This window comes from Saccoglossus kowalevskii, chromosome 14, assembly GCF_978046115.1.
Source record: "Saccoglossus kowalevskii chromosome 14, keSacKowa6.1, whole genome shotgun sequence".
In the NCBI taxonomy this organism is placed as follows: Eukaryota; Metazoa; Hemichordata; class Enteropneusta; family Harrimaniidae; genus Saccoglossus; species Saccoglossus kowalevskii.
This window is the reverse complement of record NC_140654.1, coordinates 15,588,880-15,611,847: the sequence shown is the minus strand read 5'-3', so window position 1 is coordinate 15,611,847 and position 22,968 is coordinate 15,588,880. Positions and strand designations below refer to the sequence as shown.

Sequence of the window (22,968 nt, the reverse complement as noted above, 5' to 3'; positions counted from 1 at the left end):
ATAAAAAAAAAAACTCCAGCAAAGCTGCAAAGAAGTTTGGGATTGAAGGCATTATTTTCATCTGTGCACATCTGCATCTGTTGCAAGTTTAGCAAAATTTTATTGACTGCATAAGTGCTATTGTTAGTAAATTGTATAATCATAATCAATGTTATTGGAGGGAAGTTTTAGACCAGACAGACATGCACATTGTGTTGAATGTAAACATTGCCAGAAGAAAGGCATAGACATATTTTGTACATATATATACATACCTCAACTGAGTCAGAATCAAGAAATCTTCTTTCTATTCGTGTACCATTTGGAAATTTCATAACAAGTTTAACTACATCAGGGTCATCACAGAGTGGTTCACAGGGTAAATTTTCGGCTTTACAAATTTTTAATCGTTGTTTCTCCTGCAAAGAACCCACAATATTGTAATTTTGTCATCACAATATGATTTTTTTTATTGCCAGACCCACTAAAGATGCATACGTTTAATGGAAAGAGAAACATATTTGAACTATATTCTTGTAACTTCTAGTGAAACAGTTGTTGTATTAGCAAACAAACGTAGGTGATTTACCATGCATAAATGTATGACTCTTATCAAATACAACAAGGTCCTGTAGTATTTTAAGGATATAGAAGTCACCAAGCATTACAAAATTTAACTTCTCACCTCTAACAGTTTTTTCTTTTCATCTTCTTTTCTCAATTTATCTTCCTCTTCCTGTTCAATTCTTTGCTTTGCTTCCATTTTTTTTCTTTCCTGCACAATAGCAGAAAAAAATATGCTGTCAATAACAATGAACCCTTGCGATACAATGCTGTTATGAGATAGCCAGGTAACACACTACAGTGAGCAATATTACATAAGAAACTGTGAGATCTAATGGGAAAACAGCTACTTATGGTAACTCATTGTTGCATTTGAATGCCATAATTACACTAACATATCACTATCAGCCAAGACACGTCACTGAGGCATCAGAAGAAATTGCTTTGACACAAAACAAGTTGGCCTAAATGCACTTTTCCCACTTGATGATACTAATGGGGCATGAGCACTTTTTATTATAATTTATTTAATGTAACTTTTCACTCGGCTAACCAAGAATATAGCATGTCTGATCATTTTCCAGATTTTTATCTAATTAGCAGCATCCTACCTACAGAAAACATACCTTCTCTTCATCTGCCCTAAGTGACTCCAAATACGCAACATCTTGCTCCTGTCTCAATATATGTGTATGATTTCTTTCTTCTCGGTCCATTCTGACAGCAGCTAAGGAACCTTCATTATCATTCATTATTTGTGTTAGTCTAGTTAAGAGATCCTCAGCCTCTATGGGACCTTCTATCCTCGCCACTACTGTCATCTTGTTTTCTCTGAGAACTATCAGAGCTAAAAACGGTTGAAAGTTGCCACGTAGTGCTAAAGATACTGTACAGAAGAATATGAAATTATAATTAAAATACATATCAACATTTGTTACTTCAATAATAGTCACGTTAAGGAATGAGACTTGGGACAAGTGAAATTCAGGTTCAAGTTTTGATTTTTTTAATACGTGTTCAGTAGGTCAAATAAAATGTCAGACAATTTGAAAGTCACAGATGTTTGGGATAAGATGTGTTATCCAATTCTTTGATTTTGCCAAAAATAGTACTGTGGTCCATTATTTGGGTTGGTTCATGAAAATTCATGGCATGTGACGTCAATAAAATTTGACGGATTACCCACGGATAACTGGGCTACAGGTAACTGACATTAAATTGGCTCAACAAAAGTTTTGAATTTGTGATCAAACATTTAACACTGTCACCTATGAGAATTTTATTAGCAGTCTTATGTCAAATACTGCATGTATTGCAAGAACTTTTTTTACAAAGTATTTTTGCAGAGAGGCAAAGCAATTAAATCATTACAGTCGCAATATGAGGGAGCTTCTCCCATCCTGCAAAGAGAATGATTGGCCAAAATAACTCCTATGCTTGAACACACATGCTCATTGATAAACAATACAGAATACTGTATCAGGCTCAAGTATTCACTGGGTTTAATTTTCACTTATTTGATATTCCAGTGAAACTAAAATCTGGATAATATTCCAGAAACATCAAATTAAAGACTAAAAGACAGTGAATATTTCACCTTCTATAGTATAAGCAAACTGAATGAGAATTCTTTTTTTTTTTTTAAACAATAAATTACATTTACCATAAAATCTGTATAGAAACCGTAAAAAAAAGTCACACCCATTTTTTTTGAACATTCAAGAACAAAATCGTGTTTCATATGTGTACACATGCTAACAGAAGCTGTAAGCATTCTGTTGCATTGTATCATTTTAATAGAAACTGTTGCTTCTAATACAGATTTTACAGTAGTTATCAATGCCACAGGAGTATGGCAGAAGAATTACAGATATATATACATGCAATTCTCCAAATTCTCCATGGAAAGTCATTTAATGCTAACATACCTCTATATCCCTCTGGTGTGCTCACTGATGCAGCCCAGAAAAACATTCTAGTATTTACAAAATCACACACATCCCTATTGCCCAAAGTATTCCTATAAACAGACAGACATGAGTTGTTATTACAAGAGTTGTAGCACCAGATAAAATTATATTGTAAAAACTCAGTGTCCCCATTTATCCTTTGCAAAACGTATTTTTATTTTGCACCCTCAGGTTATAGATGAACAAGTGCAGAAAATTTCGAAAATCACTTGAAATGACAAATAAATTTACAAACTGCAGTATATAATTTACCCTTTTTTGTTTCTATGTACTCTCATTAAATGATTGGAAGTTAAGTTTAGAAATCCCCACTCTAAAAAATCAGTGGGAGTGGTGTAGCAGAGATTCAGATTCTCACCGGGGCTTTAGAATTTTCTGTTAAATTGACTGTTTATCCCCAAATTATGGCAGATTAAAAATGTCCCATGAGGCTAGTTGTTACTTTGGACAAAATGTCCTGAGCTAATTTATCTCTTGGGTAAACTGCAGCAGTCTTTTATTTGGCATTTAAAGTACTGTGGAATACTTTATTTTCGCTGGAATTAATTTTCGCTGAAAAGGCTTTTTGGGCATTTTGTATGGAATTTATTTTCACTGATTTCTGATGAGTTTATTGTGAAATATAGGAAAAGAAGTATATTCGCTGGATTTTATTTTCACGGAATCATCCCTTCAGCGAAAATAGCGAAAATAAATTCCAAGCAAAAATAAAGTATTCTACAATATATAGAATGATGCAATAGATTTTGTGACACAGTAACTGTATTTTCTTCATTAAAACCACATGTACTCAAATTATGATCCAGCATATACTAAATGTTCTAATAGAGCAAATAAGTTGTTCTTAATTGTTGGAACATTTCAATAAGGCCAATGAGGTGAGAGTAAAAACGAGGCAATACTAAACAATGTCTACAACTTACCGACAAAATTCATTAGTATCAGCATTGTCATTGCCATGGAGATAAACTAATAAAAATTTCAATTCCCTTTTCGCATCATTTAAAACCTGCAAGGTAGAGAACACACAAGTGGTTTATTTTATACTGCAGTGACTAGCACAAAGCAAGAAGCATCTCAAGCAGCATTTAAAAAAAATACATATTCCGTCCTCTGAACTGATCTCTTCTAAATTAGTGTTTTAATTACTGTAAAATACTTTATTTTCGAAGAAGGGATGATTCAGTGAAAATAAATCAAATACTAATATTCCTTTTTCCTATGTTATACATTCGTCTGGTCAAAAATCAGTGAAAATAAATTCTATACAAAACATCCAAAATGTCTTTTTAGCCAAAATTAATTCCAGCTAAAATAAAGGATTTTACAGTAGCTACTTTGTACCAAAATTATAATAACTTACTTGACTGTAGGTACCTTGATAAAATATAGGATGAATACGCCCATACGTTTCTTCATATTTTTGTATAAATGTCATAACATCACCTATGGGATCAGTTACAATTCTCCGGGGATCCGGTCTAATGAAACTAAGTGTAAATCTAAACATGTCCATAATAGTTGTATATACAAAGCGAAAAGGTAGAGTAACAATCATATATCCCCACTGCAGCCATGTCATTGGATGTTTTCTAGCTATTGTGTAAACCCTGCAATGGAAAAAAGATAAAAATACTTTAAATTGTCACTGATTACTGTAAAACATGTCTTTTTCGTGAGCATGTCTTTTTAGCGAATTTAGCGAGAGAACTGATTCGCTAATTCAAGATATCGCTAATGACTTCATTATAAATCCAAAATGGCCAAGGCCTGGGGATTTGTAATTTGTACAGTAATCCGGAACATAAAAATCTGGGGCGCTCCCTAATTACACTTGACAGTTTTTGTTGTTTTTATGGAGGTGATAACTGCGCATTTGTATTGTGAAAACAGGAAATCAACAATGACAAGAGAGATTCGCTAAATCAACATTTCGCTATTACGTCATTTTACCGCAATTCGCTAAAATTGCATGTCACTTTTTCAACATGTTTTACAGTATCTAACTTGATACACTTGTAATTTGAAAATCAAAACAAGCCATGCATGGCACAGTCCCTGGTAGTTATCAAATTTAAGATATATAGTTTTGTTTATAGTAATATAGCTGGAATATAACCATGTCAGGAATATGATTTTTTAACATTAAAATGATTGACATTGGTATCTGATCGTCAAAAAAGTACTTGTCCATATTGAGAGATATTGCTCTGGAACAGCATTCAAAATCAGCCAGTTTGAATACATGTATATATATACATGTAACATGATGTATAACGAATATATAAAATTTGAATATAATCAGTCGAAGCATTTAAGGTAGCGAGAAGGTTTTGTGACGTTTTTAAATAAAACATTCTCTGTCTGTTGTCTCGTTCAGAACAGTAATTTAGGTTATATATATCAAAAGACTAAGTATAGAGGTGCAAGTTCGCACAAACTGGACAGACATTGTTTACATAATTATCACGTGACATCAAAAATGACGAACCTTGTAAAAATGACTAAGTACGCGATTGCGAGAGCACACTGCGGAATTTCCTGGTGAAATTTAAGTTATGCATTGTCCGTAATCAAGTCCATTGAAATGAGTCTCCGATAATCAAAAGACCTATTATTCCGATTTCTATGCAGGTTTGTTTTTTTGTCCCCAAATTATTTCATACTTGGCACCTTTAACAGACTATTATTCTGTGACAAAGCATTTTCTTTAAAAACCCAGACATATTTCGCACCATCATTATCTTTTGAACGATAACTGCGAGTTTGAATGTCCTAGTCCGAACGCACTTGATTTGGCGGCGGTCCCAATGAGTCGTTCTCGATCAAAACTTCAACTCGAGAAAAACGCGAAAAACAGTTTTGGTTAATAAAACACTGTAGATTTGCTGCATTATTATAAATATACACTAAAAATGGCCAAACATATTAACCACTGATATCATAGAACTCATAAAGAGTGTCAGATAATGAATAATTTCAAGCTTGAGCGCGAAAAATGAAGAAAACTGCTGGCATTTGAGTCCGTACTCCAGGAACGTTCGGGTTTTCCATTGTTATGCAAACGAACAACGAGGGATAATCCTCTGACAAACATTACTGTCCCACTGTACACGCTGACAGTTTACAAACAAGCTAATCCTTCAAGTGTCTCAGATAAGACATCTAATAAAACGGTTTTCATGGTGAAACAAAATGGCCGATGTTTGAAAAAAAAATGCTGTGTCAGAGTGCGACACTGAGTGGCAGATTTTTCTTTGCCTCGTCTGTCAACGCTTTCTTTCTTTTCTTCGCCATTGCGTTAGAAAAAAAAATGTATTAGTAAAATAGAATATTGACTTGGAAAATAAAACGATTTAAAAGAAAGTTGTGCAAAGTTACAGTACTCCTTTCGCACAACCTCCCGCCCGCTTCCGCTTTCCAATCACCTTTTTCTCTCGCTTTTGCGACCGCTTGTTGAATTCGACTGGACAATTTCCGCTTTATTTTCGACCGCGCAAACCCCGAAATATCATCGCCCACCTGCTCGCTCGCGCGCATTTAAAATTCGGACTAACAGAATAATTTCCGAGGTTCACATTGTCTTATAATTGTCTTTCTGGTTTTTATATATGTTGAACAGCTGACAAAAGTTCAAATACTTTTTGCTTTAACTATATATAATTATATGCACGCAACCTGACCCTTTGACCCCGATTTGGCTTGGACTGAATATTTTATTTTAAACAATATTCTGACGTGAAATACAAAATGTATTTCAACACAAGTACGACAGGGTTGTCTGGGTTTTTTCCCCTGATTGTTGAGTCTTCGCAATGTGTTTTGTATAATTATTGTTGTTTTCCCCCGATGCTGAAGGACCGTAAAGCTAAATGGCAGTTACATGCATGGGCTGAGTGAAAGAAAATATTTCTAAGCCTAAAATAAAACCTAATATTACACCTCTTTGTGTATTTGTTAATTTTACATATGTTTGTCATGACAGTATGTTTGTAAATATCTAGAAAAATCTCGTCTTTCGTTGATAATTTCGATTGTTTGTTTGGAATGTCGATCCCCGTTGGTTTCTCCATACTGAGTTTAGGAAGGGCGTCGATCAACACCGTGACAATCAGCCGAGAGAAGACAAACATTGACCGTAATTCATGGAGATCATGTCCGTAATTTGTGGGCTGAAACCCCAAATAATTAATCAAGTATTATTATTTTAATATATATTTTATTTTACATCGCAAAACTAAACCATGCCCAAAACAGAGCTAGAGTTGTTCGCGGTGAAACAACCGCATTGAAGACGATGCAACTTCAGCTAGCCATTTCTTACCTTGAAATACAAAAAATAAAAATTCGAAGAGCATCGGGGAAAATATTAATAATCATCCTTATCAATCGCTTGCTTTATTTTATTCGAATCCATGAAATTCACGATTTTTTTTACATTTGTTGGCAAATTTCCGCGCTAAAAAAGATTGAAAATGTGGGTGTGGTTATTTTGCAAAGTCCTGTTGATAATACGGACAAATATGGTTCTGTGACCCAGTTCGTGCTCCGATCAGGTGACTCTCAGCCAATCAATGATGTTGTAACAAAGCATATCTGACGCTAATTGAAGGGTCGTCGTACAATCCAATCACCGGCGTCGATTCACATAGTTGTTTGTGCTGTGACAGGCTTCAAAGTTATTCGCTGAAAAACATATATTTTGACAAACTGATGGAATTTGACTTTAGTTCAAAAAGAAAATACTAGGCTAAGATACATTAGAGCTCACGCGAATCAGTTTTCTCTGCAAGTTGTGAAATAAAGTAAACCAGAGTAGCGTCGATGATTTTCAGCCCTGAAGGACTTTGAATTGTTCATCGACTGGCCACCAAATAGTTATGGCTATAACTAAATTTTCACACTTTACTATCAAAACCACCATTTCGACCACCCATGTGCCAGTTTTCAGTGTTTGGGTGAGCGGTCAATGTTTTCAATGAGCGAGCGAGCGAAGAAAAAAACGCGATTAAAATGCGGTCGGTTTCCGGTCGGACAAGACCGCGTGGTCGGAAATTAAGCGATCGATGTAAAAGCGGAAGGTTGGGCGAAATGAGTACTGTATGACCATGTTTCTCCGACGAAGTCTCGACTGACAATAATGCTGACAATGGACGTTAGATAAACACGCATTGTTTGCAACTGGAAGCTTATCACCCGTTATATCAGAATCGTCAACAACAGAGTATACAGATAAGATTTTATCATTTAATTCCTTCCAAAGATAAACACTATGCAAATATCCACGAAACGGCAGTTGTAGTCTTTTCTGCTAGTGTTTTAAAACACTAATTTGAGCAACGTTGTTTCGCAATTTCGATCTTTTGTAAACCTGGGGTAATGTATCAAGGTCTAAAGTAACCGTTTTATCAATTTTTGAAAAATCAAGAAAAAAGTGAAAATTTCCCTTCTCGCTACCTTAAGAGATATGGCCCAATCATTAAAACAAAATGGCCGCCAGTCAACCATTTTGAATCCAATCTGAAAAATAAAATTACGTGCATCAGGAACCTGTAATGTCTAATGTATGTACCGAGTTTGAACGAAATCCATCCATAAATGCCAGAAATGCTTGATATTTGATGATTTTTTAGCAAAAAAATGACCACCATTCGGCCATTTTGAATAGGATCGTCAAACCAATATATCTGTTAATCTATGACATGATGTATAATGAATTTTTAAAATTTGAATATACCCGGTAATCAGTCAAAACAAGTCGGAGATATGGGTCTAGAAGCCCATTCATCCATTCCATAAATGCTTGATATTTGATGATTTTTTAGCACGAAAATGGCCACCATTTAGCCATTTTGAATAGGATCGTCAAACCAATATATCTGTCTATCTATGACATGATGTATAATGAATATTTAAAATTTGAACATAATCAGTGAAAGCAAGTCAGAGATATGGCACGAGAACCACATTCATTAAAACAAAATGGCCACCAGTCGGCCATTTTTAATCTTATCTGAAAAACAAAATTATTTGCATCAAGGTCCCATAATGTCTAATGTATATACCAAGTTTGAACAAAATCCATCTGTAAACAGCCGAGAAATGCTTGATTTTGATGATTTTTTAGCACAAAAATGGTCGCCATTCGGCCATCTTGAATCAGATCGTAAAACAAAATGATGTGCATCAAGCAAGGTCCTATAATGTCTGATGTATATACCAAGTTTGAACAAAATCCATCTGTAAATAGCCGAGAAATGCTTGATTTTGATGATTTTTAGCACAAAAATGACCGCCATTCGGCCATCTTGAATCAGATCAAGAAACAAATTGACGTGCATATGTATAATATCATGTATGATGTATGTGTGAAGTTTGAATGTGATTGGTCCAGGCATTTCTAAGATACAGGTCTGGACGCACACACAGACGCATGCACGGACACAGAGATCAAAACATAAGTCCCCGTTTTCGGACTGCGTCCGAACGGGGACTAATTACAAAAGCTACAACTACCGGTAGTTGCTTTGAAACACCTGAATATAAACAACTACATTTTTTTTTGCACTTTGTTACATGCACATTTGCAAGACAATATATGGCTAATTTGCACAGTAAAAAATTAAAATATTACAAATTCAAATCAAGTGTTAGCCCAAGTCCAATGAAATAGCAATCAGACAGGAGTGGCGTAGAGTGGCGTCTGCATTTAATAAACGTTTAGGAGTAAGTAAAACTTTCCAACATTTTTATTCATTATGATATAAAATTAATATATCCATAAAAACTCACTCACCTCATGTCTCGGGGCTGAATATCAACCTGTGGTGGCCTCATACTTGGTCTTGGTGGAGGGGGAGGTTCTTGAAATACTGGTGGGGAACCTTCTGCTACATTGAGTGTGTCGTGTACTGCTGACTACAGAAAATGATAACTCCGGAAATTCAGTGTTTGATTTGTCTTAGACTTAAGAAGTGCTACGCATGATAGCCTTATGATTTTGGACAATATACTGTATATGCAAACTCAATTTCATACAATATTACATTATTTTCATTTTTTGGTCAACAGAGGGCACACTTCTTCAAGATGTACAAATCCATTTAAATTTTTTGCTGTAAAATTAAGGTATTGAAAGTGTTGCCGATACATATCAAGGCACTAGAAAAGTAGAAAGCATTATATATGTAGAACATGCACAGTGACATGTACATTAGGTAAAAAAAAATAATATACTTCCAGTAATGTGCTAACAAATTATAGTGTTTTTTTTTTTTTATTATATTTACTGAAAAAAAATTACACCTATAGGCTTTTACTACATACATGTAGAATGTAGTCAATGAAATAAAAAATCACAACATTGGTGGAATAACCAGAGCTGATTTGTTAATAAACAAATAATTATGGTATGAAATAAACTCTTGGCATATGGAGTTAATGGAAACATAGACAGGGTTCTCCCCAGAAAAAATGCATAGCGCTGCAACTAATTTGCATATTAATTTGCATATCATTTACATACATTTCCTTCATTAATTAACAGAACTCATTTACAATTATGAATATTAATGAGCTCAGTCACAGTGCAAATATTTTTTTTAATGGAATCAACACATTATGTTTCACAATTTAGAAGAGTTTGAAACATTCTCGAAATACTGATGCTGCAGACTAAAAACAAACACAAATAAATTTTTGTTGCAATTTAACATTGCCGGAAATAGACAATAGAATCTGGTCAAGTAGAGATTTCCTGTCTATCCCATTGCAGTGACTATAATTACATGCAAAATTATTCAAGACAACGGATGATGTCATAGACTTTTAAGGTCTATTGTTTAGCCTAATTGAGAGTATATTGTTATGTTAAGTAGTTCACAGCTTGGGGTTGGAAACAATAGTAAGTGAGGTAATCTATTGTTTCCTTTGTTCTGTGTCCACTTGTATTTGTCAGCTGATCATATGAAGCCATGTAATAAATGGTTGTGGTTACCAGAGAACGAGATACCCTCAGGTACACTCTTAAGATGGCATTGAAGACAGCAACCCGTTATATACTTAAAGGCCCAGGTATACTATAAATACGCTCTTAAACAATAGGGATTATTTCCTTGCTTGTCACACTGTAGTAAACAGCTCCAGCCAAGCTCCGGTAAAAACGCGTTTTCTCTAACTTACAGGTCGATTATGTCGTGCCAAAGTGGATATATGTTACTATGAATATCACAGCAGTGACTGTGTGTAGTATTTATTACAATAAATAGTGTACGAGTTGAGATTTTGGCGGATAAAAGTAAAAAACAGGAACTGGGGAAAGGGACGCGTTACTAATCTTGAATAATTAACTGCTGTCAATCAAAGTCACGTTATGTTGGACTGCTGAAACAGGATGTGTCATAGGCTATGTAAGTGATTAACAACATTCATTAGCATAGTCACACCTCCAATTTACACTTGCCCGGGGCAAGTGAATTGGGCCTTTAAGGATGCGGTAGAGTTATTTTCGTGAATTTTGCTTTTTTTGTTATTACTTTTGTAAAGTTATTGGGCTCATAATTTTATCAAAATTAAAATTGAAACACATCTAGAATACCCTTTTTTTTAAAAAAAAAATAAGAAAAACTACTTTTATAACGGGATACTGTACAATTTGTTTTTGAGATAAAAGTCTGGACGCAAACAATAACATTGACTTATTGCGTAATTTGCATAATCCCTTCACGACAGAAACAGTGCACACTGAAGACGACGCGGTCATATCAACTCCGGCTCCTGATTATTGATCAATCACAAAAAAGAGGCCCCAAGGAAAAACTAAAAACGCAGTTCAGAGGAAGCGAAACTTTACCTATAACAGAAATGCATTGCCGACAGTACAATGGGGTTCACACTTTGAGTATTCAAATCAAGAGGGTAAAATTTCGTCAGCAAACATGATCAATTTCCATCTTCCAAAAAGTCGGGCAGACAAGTTATGCAGGGCCGCCGTGTACTGTAACAACTTCGCCTCTTTTTGGAGGACGAATACGGACCCAAAACTTTATAGTTTTGGATTTTATTACTGCAAGGCTACTAAGTGACTCCATGTTATGTGTTTTGTTGTAAAAATCAGTCCATCTGATGCTTTAAATGTCCAAAATTAGCGCAGCGCAACGTGACAAATGTTTTGTTTTTTGGCGTTTCCAGGCAGAAGAAATCTGACGCCATGGAGGTCATTCAAGTGAGTTGTGCGTCGTCAGAAATTGACCTACTTTCATGAAATTCACACACATTGATAACGTATTGGCGCAGAATAAAACCCTTGAAGCATTTTTGAGAACTTCTCGCAATAAAAAATAAAAGGCTTTTAAATTCCTTGTCTATGGGTGAAATAACAGGAAAAATGTAAATTGGTGTCATTGTAAACAAATATGCAATCTATGTTCTAACACTCTCGAGGCATTGACGGGGCTGATGCTGTCTTGATTTTTCAGCTTTCTTTTTTTACAGAACCCCTACGGTTTTCATACAAAACAAATTTTTATTCAAAATAACACCTCTATGTTTACTTAGTAATCACGTGACTAATTCGTGGTACATGTCACAGATCATTTTTTCAAAAAGCCAGGAACAAGGGCTTCAAGAAAATATATAATTTGCTACGCATCAAAACACTTTTCCTCATGAAAACAGTTTTTACTTTTTAGAGCATGATAACTTTACCGCATCCTTAATACAAAAATATGTGGACAGACTAATCTTGTAAATATCATTGTGGCAGTCAACGGCGATTAGTATGCAAATTAAGTTTGTCTGACACAATTCAAAACAAAAGTCTAGACTGTCGTAGAATAATACACAACTCGCGGACAGACAGTGTGATGAAACCCCTTTTTTACAAAGAGGAAAAACGGCCGATACAATATATTGATCTTGTGGTCTGACCTTCAGCATCAAAAGCAGTATGGCGATAGTGCTTCGCGTTCGAAAAGTGGGATAATTTTTAACATGGAATAACGGACATAAACTAAATCTTGATTCAGGTTACTTCCTGTTGTTAATTGGATTAAAACAGTTATATTTGCTAACAACTGGATCGTACATCTGTGTAAAAAATGCATGAATTTTAGCTCTAATTTGGGCAGCGAATACTGCGTCTACAACTGCGTTGGCTGCGTCGCCGTGTTCATTGAACCAGAGAGTATCCAGAACGAAGCGAACAAATTTGAACAGTCACCTGCGTTACTGCATTTACCTATTTTTAAAAATAGAGTTTGGCACACAATTACATATCGTCCATTGGTAATACACTGGGCCAGTGTAGGATATATCATCAAGTTTTACGGCAAGTTGGGCATTTAATGGTGGAGTTTTGATGGAAACATCTATAACATATCGAAAGCTTGGAACGTCACCTGTCTATTACGAAGCACACAAAAGTGAAAAAATGAAAAATATAAACTCAAAATTAAATTTTGTTTTAATAGATGTTTATGCAATGCATTCTCTATGGCACATCCTGTGATGTTTATTTGACTGGGGAACACTGGCCAGGGCGGAAGTCGGCCATCTTGTCCACTCATTTCTGGCAATGTTGTCTATTGTAAAACGTTGAATAAAACGCATTCGAAACGTTAAGCCAGAAATATGTTCACGAATTTCATGATTTTATTTACTCCAAAAACATTCACCTTCAAAAAATCGACAACGTAATTAATTGGCGTATTGTTGTAATTTATTATTCGTACCATCAACTTCTAAAATGTTTACATTTACAGTAATGAGCGAACAAATTAAACTTCAAAACGATCATCAAAGTTACGACGTGACATAACTTACTTGGCGATGTTATACACCGGTTATACCAATAATTCCTCACTAAATGTTACTTCTTTTTTTTTATATGAAATTAAAGTAAAATCTGACTTATTTTTATCGGGAGCGATTATTTTTGATCACTCGATCGCTTCGGTAAAAAAAAACAGACCCGCCATGATGTTTGTGAACATTAGCATGTGTCCTTTGACCCGATGGGTCAAGAATGCCATTAACCAATCAAAATGCCGCATGGTAATGCCGGTAGAATCCGAAGTTTTCCGAATGGTAGTGATCATAATAATTTACATTGCGGAAGTTAAGCGATGTCGTAGCACGATGTGTTGGCATCGATTTCAATTGAAAACTGCATGATGGTTTTCGAAAGAGGTGATTAGCAATTTTTAAAAGGTAAAATAGGTCTTGAAAGAAGAGTTTTTACATGATTCGTGATGATAACAGTTCAAATGTCTTTTACCAAATCACGCAATAAACACGTTGTTTTTTTCTTGAGTAGCGTAAACTGATCGTAAACTCCGCTTTGACCATGTTATATCGAGGTGGAATTGATTTTAAAAGAATTTTAGGTTTCAATCTAAAGACTGTGTCTATCGCAGAAAGTATTTACTTACAAAAAAAGAGGTGCTAATTTCACAAATTTGACTAGCCGCTACGTATCGTGCGACTAGGTCTATTGTTTACAAATTATAATCCACGACTGGCAGGATGCGTGTCGGTCGGTACGTAATTATAATAACAATCGGACAATAGTCCTGGTCGGAAGCGTTTCCGTTGTGGTCACTAATTTTGAGTGACGGCCGGGGCTGACCAGCGTGGCGAACAAAGCTTTTGCACATCTGATATTGGCATGTCAAATATGAAATCAAGCGCCGAGGTCGGAACACTAAGCGCCGAGGTCTCAAGTAAAGCGCCGAGCTTCACAAGTATAGCGCCGCGGACCTCGGCGCTAAAAAGCCCTGGGGAGAACCCTGATAGAATTTAGTTTAGTGTAATTTGACCTTAGCAGAAACCATGATTTGCTATTACGTACTTCAATATTCCAGTTGTGGCTTTGCAGGACTCTCCGGCATTGTTGCATGTCTTCAATGCCTGTCAAATCCTGAAATGAGAAATTATTACAGTTGTTATCAAACACACACAAGAAAAACCTTTTAGTTTGCTGGACCAGTTCACCTAAAATCCCCCCCCCCCCAACAAAAAAAACATAGTTGAACTCTGGTGACCTTGCCCTTTGTTATATACTGTAGAATACATAATTTTCGCTTGGAATTTATTTTTGCTATTCCCGCTGAAGGGATGATTCGGTGAAAATAAAATCCAGCGAATATACTTTTTTTCCTATATTTCACATTAAACTCATCAAAAATCAGTGAAAATAAATTCTATACAAAACACCCGAAAAGCATTTTCAGAAAAAATAAATTCCAGCGAAAATAAAGTATTCCACAGTACTATTATTCCCATTATCATTATCAAAGTAATTCAGATTTTTTATCATAAAAACAAATGCCGCATCTCAGAAAAAAAAGTGCTGCATTTAGAGGTGAATAAATTCATAAAACATGCAAGATACGAGAAAATCTTAGCTGGCTTTTGCCCAAGTATTTTGTCTGTAAAAAATTAATGATTCACTGAGACAAATATGAACTGCCTTATTCTATTCATTGTGTGACTACTGTATTATTTGAAAGAAAAACAAAAACATAGCAAACCTATTGAAGCCTTGCCCGCAAGGAAATAGTTGATACAACTGGTTAGGTTGAGACCAAGAATTAGCTAAATTCTTGAAATAGTGAAATTTTATAACATAATTTTCATTTCTTACTACCAAATATCACTCTAAGCTATACATTTGGCGGAGGGGTGTTGATTTTGTGATGTTCTACTTCTATTATTTCCATTTATTAGCACATGTACATGATGGGATAGCTTCCCTTTTCAGGGAATTAGTATTAAGTATTACATATCCATTGTTTATCACTTACTGATTTAAAATCAGTTATACATAATTTAGCAAGTTCCTCATTATATTTATCATGATTACACTCAATAACAGAATGTTTATACCATGTTTGATAATAGCAATTACATACATATTCTGGTCCTTCAGATACATCTCTCTGAAATTCATTAATGAGTTCACCAAATCGATCGTTTCCAACTGCATTTTTACATTTCAATCTCTTCGCATTACGCTCTTTCTCAAGTTGTATATTTTTCCTCTTTAATCTCATTGCATTCTTCTCCTTCTCTAATTGTTCAATATTTTTCCTCTTTAATCTCATTGCATTTTTCTCCTTTCCCAATTGTTCTATATTAAAAAATTGCGGATAGCCATTGTGTAGCAAAATATTATGGCCCAATTCAACCTGGCCGTCTAGCTTCGCACGATCCATTTCACCATTTCACTAGAGATCATATCATATGATAGAGGGACTGTGACTCAACCCACCCAATGGAGATCGCTATGTTTATACAACTGTATGAATATCTCATTGGCTTTACGTAATCCATTGTGCCCCTCCCCAAGTGGAAATCACAACACCATGACAGTTTTCACACAAGGTTTTGACTCTGCAGACTATTTTACGTTCATTTCCCCTGTATTGTAAATATTTTTATTTTATTTTTTTATCTGATGATTGAACATCAGCAAGCGTCGATGTACTGTGGATTTTGGCATGTCCTTGTGATGCAATAGCCATTTTATTACGATTAACGTCACTTTCATAAAACTAGCATTATCTCCAATCACGACTGATTCGTGTTTTCTGGTTGGTCAGGAGATTGAAAATTAATTAGTTCCCACAGTTTTTTTCAGTTTGTCTTGACATTTTCACACTATTTTGATAACGTCTCCACGAACAAAAGGACATCTGAGCTTATTTTTAAAGCTTTCGGACAATTATATTCGAAGTGTGAAATACTGACCGGGATTGAATATACGGCACACATCCTGCTTAACATCTTTGTGATATGAAAACAAAGTATACAGGGTTCTCCCCAGGGCTTTTTAGCGCCGAGGTCCGCGGCGCTATACCTGTGAATCTCGGCGCTTCACTTGGGACCTCGGCGCTATGTGTTCCCACCTCGGCGCTTGATTTCATATTTGACATGCCAATATCAGATGTGAAAAAGCTTTGTTCGCCACGCCGGTCGGCCCCGACCGTCACTCAAAATTAGTGAGCACCACGGAAATGCTTCCGACGAGGACTATTGTCTGATTGTTGGTATAATTAAGTACCGACCGACACGCATCCTGCCAGTCGTGGATTATAATTTATAAACAATAGACCTAGTCGCACGATACGTAGCGGCTAGTCAAATTTGTGGAATTAGCACCTCTTTGTTTGTAAGTAAATACTTTCTGCGATAGACACAGTCTTTAGATTTAAAGCTAAAATTATTTCAAAATCAATTCCACCTCGATATAACATGGTCAAATCGGAGTTCACGATCAGTTCACGCTACTCAAGAAAAAAACAACGTGTTTATTGCGTGATTTGGTAAAATACATTTGAACTGTTATCATTGCGAATCATGTAAAAACTATTCTTTCAAGACCTAATTTACCTTTTAAAAATTGCAAATCACCTCTTTCGAAAGCTGTCATGCAGTTTTCAATTGAAATCGATGCCAACACATCGTGCTACGACATCGCTTTACTTCCGCAATGTAATTTTTATGCTCACTACCATTCGGAAAACTTCGGGTTCTACCGGCATTACCATGCGGCATTTTGATTGGTTAATGGAATTCTTGACCCATCGGGTCAAAGGACGCATGCTAATGTTTCACAAACATCATGGCGGGTCTGTTTTTTTTTACCAAAGCGATCAAGTGATCAAAAATAATCGCTCCCGATAAAAATAAGTCTGATTTTACTTACATTTCATATCAAAAAAAAAAAAGTAAAATTTGTTGAAGAATTATTGCTATAACTGGTGTATAACATGGCCAAGTAAGTTATGTCACGTCGTAACTTTGATGATCGTTTTGAAGCTTTATTTGTTCGCTCATTACTGTAATTGTAAACGTTTTAGAAGTTGATGGTACGAATAATAAATTACAACAATACGTCAATTAATTACGTGATCGATTTTTTGAAGGAGAATGTTTTTGGAGTGAATAAAATTATGAGATTTGTGAACATAAATCTGGCTTAACATTTTGAATGCGTTTCCTTCAACATTTTACAAAACACTTAAATTGCAACAATAATGTATTTGTGTTTGTTTTTAGTCTGCTGCATTTGTATTTCGAGAATGTTTCAAACTCTTCTAAATTGTGAAACATAATGTGTTGATTCCATTAAAAAAAATATTTGCCCTGTGACTGAGCTCACTAATATTCATAATTGTAAATAAGTTCTGTTAATCAATGAAGGAAAGATATGTAAATGATATGCAAATTATTATGCAAATTAGCCCCGGCTATGCATTTTTTCTGGGGAGAACCCTGGTATACTATATATATACGCCTGGACGCCCTTTTATTAATAAACAACTGATAAATGATGTGTGAAAGTTTCACTCAAAATAAACAAGAATTGTGTATTTAGATTTTTGCTTTCATGGTAAACTGAAAAACACAAGTAAAGATAATGGCTAATTTGCATAACCATTCACTTAAAGTAAGAAGTTTGCTAATGCTCATAATTAAAATGGCTGTAATAGTTCCAAATTTAAACCTATTATTCTTTTCTAATAAGTTAAATATAGTGCATGATATGGAGATACCGTTATTACTTTTTTTCGACATGTTTCGTTTTGATTATTTATGTACAGCCTTGCTAAATCTTGCTAAGCATTCAAAAGAGAGAATGTTTGCACCTGTTTTCTGTATTTTAAAATCGTCTTTTGAGTATGTTCCACTATTCATAATGCTGCAAAATTTGTACAGTCTATAGCCAAGACTGTTTAGATAATAAAAAGCAAAAAAAAAAAAAAATTCGATCCCAAATGCCCACGATCCTGAATCTATAGCTTAAACTTTCAAGAAAATGTTTTATATTTGTATGACGGTACATACATGTCCATGCTTTATATTTCACATCTCATGACAGCAGGGTTCTCCCCAGGGCTTTTTAGCGCCGAGGTCCGCGGCGCTATACCTGTGAATCTCGGCGCTTCACTTGGGACCTCGGCGCTATGTGTTCCCACCTCGGCGCTTGATTTCATATTTGACATGCCAATATCAGATGTGAAAAAGCTTTGTTCGCCACGCCGGTCGGCGCCGACCGTCACTCAAAATTAGTGACCACCACGGAAATGCTTCCGACGAGGACTATTGTCTGATTGTTGGTATAATTACGTACCGACCGACACGCATCCTGCCAGTCGTGGATTATAATTTATAAACAATAGACCTAGTCGCACGATACGTAGCGGCTAGTCAAATTTGTGGAATTAGCACCTCTTTGTTTGTAAGTAAATACTTTCTGCGATAGACAGTCTTTAGATTGAAAGCTAAAATTATTTCAAAATCAATTCCACCTCAATATAACATGGTCAAATCGGAGTTCACGATCAGTTCACGCTACTCAAGAAAAAAACAACGTGTTTATTGCGTGATTTGGTAAAATACATTTGAACTGTTATCATTTCGAATCATGTAAAAACTCTTCTTTCAAGACCTAATTGACCTTTTAAAAATTGCAAATCACCTCTTTCGAAAGCTGTCATGCAGTTTTCAATTGAAATCGATGCCAACACATCGTGCTACGACATCGCTTTACTTCCGCAATGTAATTTTTATGATCACTACCATTCGGAAAACTTCGGGTTCTACCGGCATTACCATGCGGCATTTTGATTGGTTAATGGAATTCTTGACCCATCGGGTCAAAGGACACATGCTAATTTTTCACAAACATCATGGCGGGTCTGTTTTCTTTTACCGAAGCGATCAAGTGATCAAAAATAATCGCTCCCGATAAAAATAAGTCGGATTTTACTTACATTTCATATCAAAAAAAAAGAAGTAAAATTTGTTGAGGAATTATTGCTATAACTGGTGTATAATATGGCCAAGTAAGTTATGTCACGTCGTAACTTTGATGATCGTTTTGAAGCTTTATTTGTTCGCTCATTACTGTAATTGTAAACGTTTTAGAAGTTGATGGTACGAATAATAAATTACAACAATACGTCAATTAATTACGTGATCGATTTTTTGAAGGAGAATGTTTTTGGAGTGAATAAAATTATGAGATTCGTGAACATAAATCTGGCTTAACGTTTTGAATGCGTTTCCTTCAACGTTTTACAAAACAATTAAATTGCAACAATAATGTATTTGTGTTTGTTTTTAGTCTGCAGCATTTGTATTTCGAGAATGTTTCAAACTCTTCTAAATTGTGAAACATAATGTGTTGATTCCATTAAAAAAAATATTTGCCCTGTGACTGAGCTCACTAATATTCATAATTGTAAATAAGTTCTGTTAATCAATGAAGAAAAGATATGTAAATGATATGCAAATTATTATGCAAATTAGCCCCGGCGCTATGCATTTTTTCTGGGGAGAACCCTGGACAGCAATATGGGTTTATTTAAGAACTTGATATCAGCATGTCTTTCAAAACAAGAAGTTGGAGTATGTAAGCACTAAATGTCTGCATCTAATGAGGTTTCATTATTGAGGAAGTTCGAGCCGAATTGTAGTTTACAAGTCATAATAGTCATATGTTCATTATTATGGGATCATGTCATCAGGATACCAAAAAAAAAAAAAAAAAAAAATTGGGGTCACTTGACAATTTTTCAAGGCACAAGAGTCCAAAATATTTGGGGGAAATGGTCAAAAATGGCATTTTTTACCCTACCCAATGCTAACCAACTTCCCCAAACGCTAACGTAATAATCTTTGCTTTCTGCTGACTTTCTGTTTGAGCCCATCTTTGAGTTTTAGTTTAATTCATTACGTAGAAGAAGACACAGAATTGTTGAGGGAGCAAACAGGTTATTGCAATTGAAAAGGAAGGAAAAGAGTTTTGTTTTGTAGCCCTACCCCTAACATTACATTACACTCCACCACTCCCAAAAGAAAAGTGTTATTCATCTTTGTGATTGAAGAATAGTAATGGTTGTGACGTTATATTTACTCTTAAAATTACCCTTCCTAGATGAGACCACAGGTGCTTATCACGTTTCTTAATCAGTTGTCTGTATGAGTTAGAACAAGATTATATACGTACACACGCATATAATAAATGTAGACAAGGTAGGAAGCTTCGTCCATTTCTTTCTTACACCAACTCGGAGACTGTACACGTTTTATCAATTCACAATGTTTTAAATTTAGCTACAATGAAATTAATAACAGGAGAATCGATCGATCGCAGTCATTACCTCGTTAAATACGATCGGTCATGTTTACAGGCTTGAAAAAAAACACTTGCGCAGTAGTGCACCTTTCCTTTTCAAGACGACCCTTGTAAGGGTTTTGTTACCGATCGCCCGAGTGATTTTTGTCAAGCCTGTAAACATGACCGATCGTATTTAACGAGGTAATGACTGTGATCAATCGATTCTCCTATTATTAATTTCCATTTGTGGACAAATTTAAAGGATTAAAACATTGTGAATTGATAAAATGTGGACAGTTTCCGAGTTGGTGTAAGAAAGAAACGGACGAAGCTTTCCTACCTTACTAGTATCTATATTATCTCGTTCTAACTCATACAGACAACTGATTAAGAAACGTGACAAGCACCTGTGGATGAGACTGCCCTTCCCTGTGGTGATACATTCAACCTATGCTACAGCAAGGCTGAATGATCAGGCTATTAGTTTACTGATCTGACATGATCTTGCGATTGCACAACGTATGGCAAATACTGCAACACAGAAAAAATAAACATGAACAAACAAAAAATAAATAGCATGCTGGTCGATTGACTGTATTTCAAAACACAAATAACGAATTGTTATGCATACAATTTGTAGAATTAAAGATAACATTCTTTCTAAAATTAATATATGACTCATCTGCAATGTACAGCTTCAGTTGAAAACGTTAGAACCAAAACGAAACTATAATAATAGAAAACTAGGAGATAGCTGAGTCATTGCCCGCCAAAAAATTGTGCAGAGATACTTTGCATTGTAACTTTCGAAACAAATAAATATTTAAGATATGAAATAATATATTTTTTTACCTGAAATTGCAGCAAATGTTCAGTTTGCTGAGGCGACAAATCTCCGTCGTCTTGGTCCGCCATTTTGGAAGCAATAGCCTCGTTCGCGATTCGATAAAATAATTGTCAATAATGATAATCGCAGCATACTATATTCAGCATTAATACATTTCTCTGCTTAAACATATTAGATTAATTTGTGTATAACTAGTACTTTGTACCACATTACAAATATATTTAAATACCTCCGAAAAACAATACTACATGAGCCGTAGCTTTTGCATGAGGATGAAAGCATAGAGCCACACTGGTGTCAACACAGGTGGCGCTATTCAGGACGGTAGGTTTGCGGCACAGTCACTTGGGGGCTGAAAATCAATAAATACTAATTTTTTTAAAAAAATCCTCCGCTATACGTATATAAATAAACAAGTTGTGAAACATGGCACCTAGTAAATCGACACCCTGTCGGTTTCAAATTTCGATTTCTTACCTTAAAATGCGAAACAAAAATTTTAGAGGGGATCAGGTGTTACGTTAATAACCATTGTTTATAATTGCTATCTTGGTTTTATTCAAAACTGCACAAATCCCGCGTTTTCTGATGATATCCGACGATTTCATAAACGAAAATGGCCAGCAGCCAGAATCAAGGAGGATTCGCACAGAGTTCTGGGTAAATCAAGTGCGCATACTCATTTTCAGCCAATCAGGCGTGCCGTAACAGCGAGTATTTCCTTGATTTACCCAGAACTCTGTGCGAATCCCCCTTGATTCTGGCTGCTGGCCATTTTCGTTCATGAAATCGTCGGATATCATCAGAAAACGCGGGATTTGTGGAGTCAAGGAACTGTCATGCGCACTATGAAAGTATTATATAACCTTGATTTCCACAGAAAATACTAAATTGATCTCTATTTTACCTGCTCAAAAATATTGTTAAATTAGCTGAAATTACTATATATAATATCAACATTTGAGTGAATTGTAGGTATTTCAGTGGACGTTTCAATCGTACGTGAATCGAACGCGAATTGAACGTGAATCGAACCGAACGCTGTCTTCACATTCGTGGTCATTCTCTACCATCGGCCCCACGGACTTACCGGAGGATGGCGCGTGACCCTTGTTACGCAGGATGATTCGTGGTGGATGCCGAACTCCGTACAGTTCGATGCGCGTTACTTATCATCACTGCACAAAGCAGCTTTGCTTCATTGACGCTGCAGTTCGGCGTCTTCTACACCGATCTGACGCATATCGCGCAAGGTGTGCCGGGAGTTTGTTCGAAATTTCGAACGTTTCGAAGTTGATTGCCACGTATTTTACGAATATATTAAATCTTTTCAGAGACCTGTTTACTAAATAATGATTATTGAAACTTAGAAAACTTGTAAGAACAAACTGGGCCCAAATTGCGCAAATTGAAATAAGTTTACGCTGCTAGAGTCTGGTTCGGATGGCGTGATTTTATTGCGCTCAAGGACGTTCTATTTT

At 35.5% G+C, this 22,968-nt stretch overlaps 1 protein-coding gene across 2 annotated transcripts in view; it reads right to left on the bottom strand.

Moving 5' to 3' along the window:
- LOC100377208 (FAS-associated factor 2-like) overlaps positions 1–21,621 on the bottom strand; it is a 28,859-nt gene extending 7,238 nt beyond the window's left edge. Inside the window, exons 1-10 of one of the 2 annotated variants that reach the window (XM_006825424.3) lie at positions 21,493–21,601; positions 15,425–15,642; positions 14,362–14,430; positions 9,310–9,431; positions 3,877–4,123; positions 3,437–3,522; positions 2,472–2,563; positions 1,170–1,429; positions 665–754; positions 255–398 (exon numbers count right to left, since the gene is read on the bottom strand). In XM_006825424.3, coding sequence (XP_006825487.1) covers positions 255–398; positions 665–754; positions 1,170–1,429; positions 2,472–2,563; positions 3,437–3,522; positions 3,877–4,123; positions 9,310–9,431; positions 14,362–14,430; positions 15,425–15,616 — 1,302 coding nt within the window. In that variant the 5' untranslated portion in view covers positions 15,617–15,642; positions 21,493–21,601. Of the gene's footprint in view, positions 1–254; positions 399–664; positions 755–1,169; positions 1,430–2,471; positions 2,564–3,436; positions 3,523–3,876; positions 4,124–9,309; positions 9,432–14,361; positions 14,431–15,424; positions 15,643–21,492 lie in introns of both variants that reach the window. The other variant, XM_085507964.1, reaches the window with a different exon arrangement.
- Between the last annotated feature and the right edge of the window lie 1,347 nt (positions 21,622–22,968).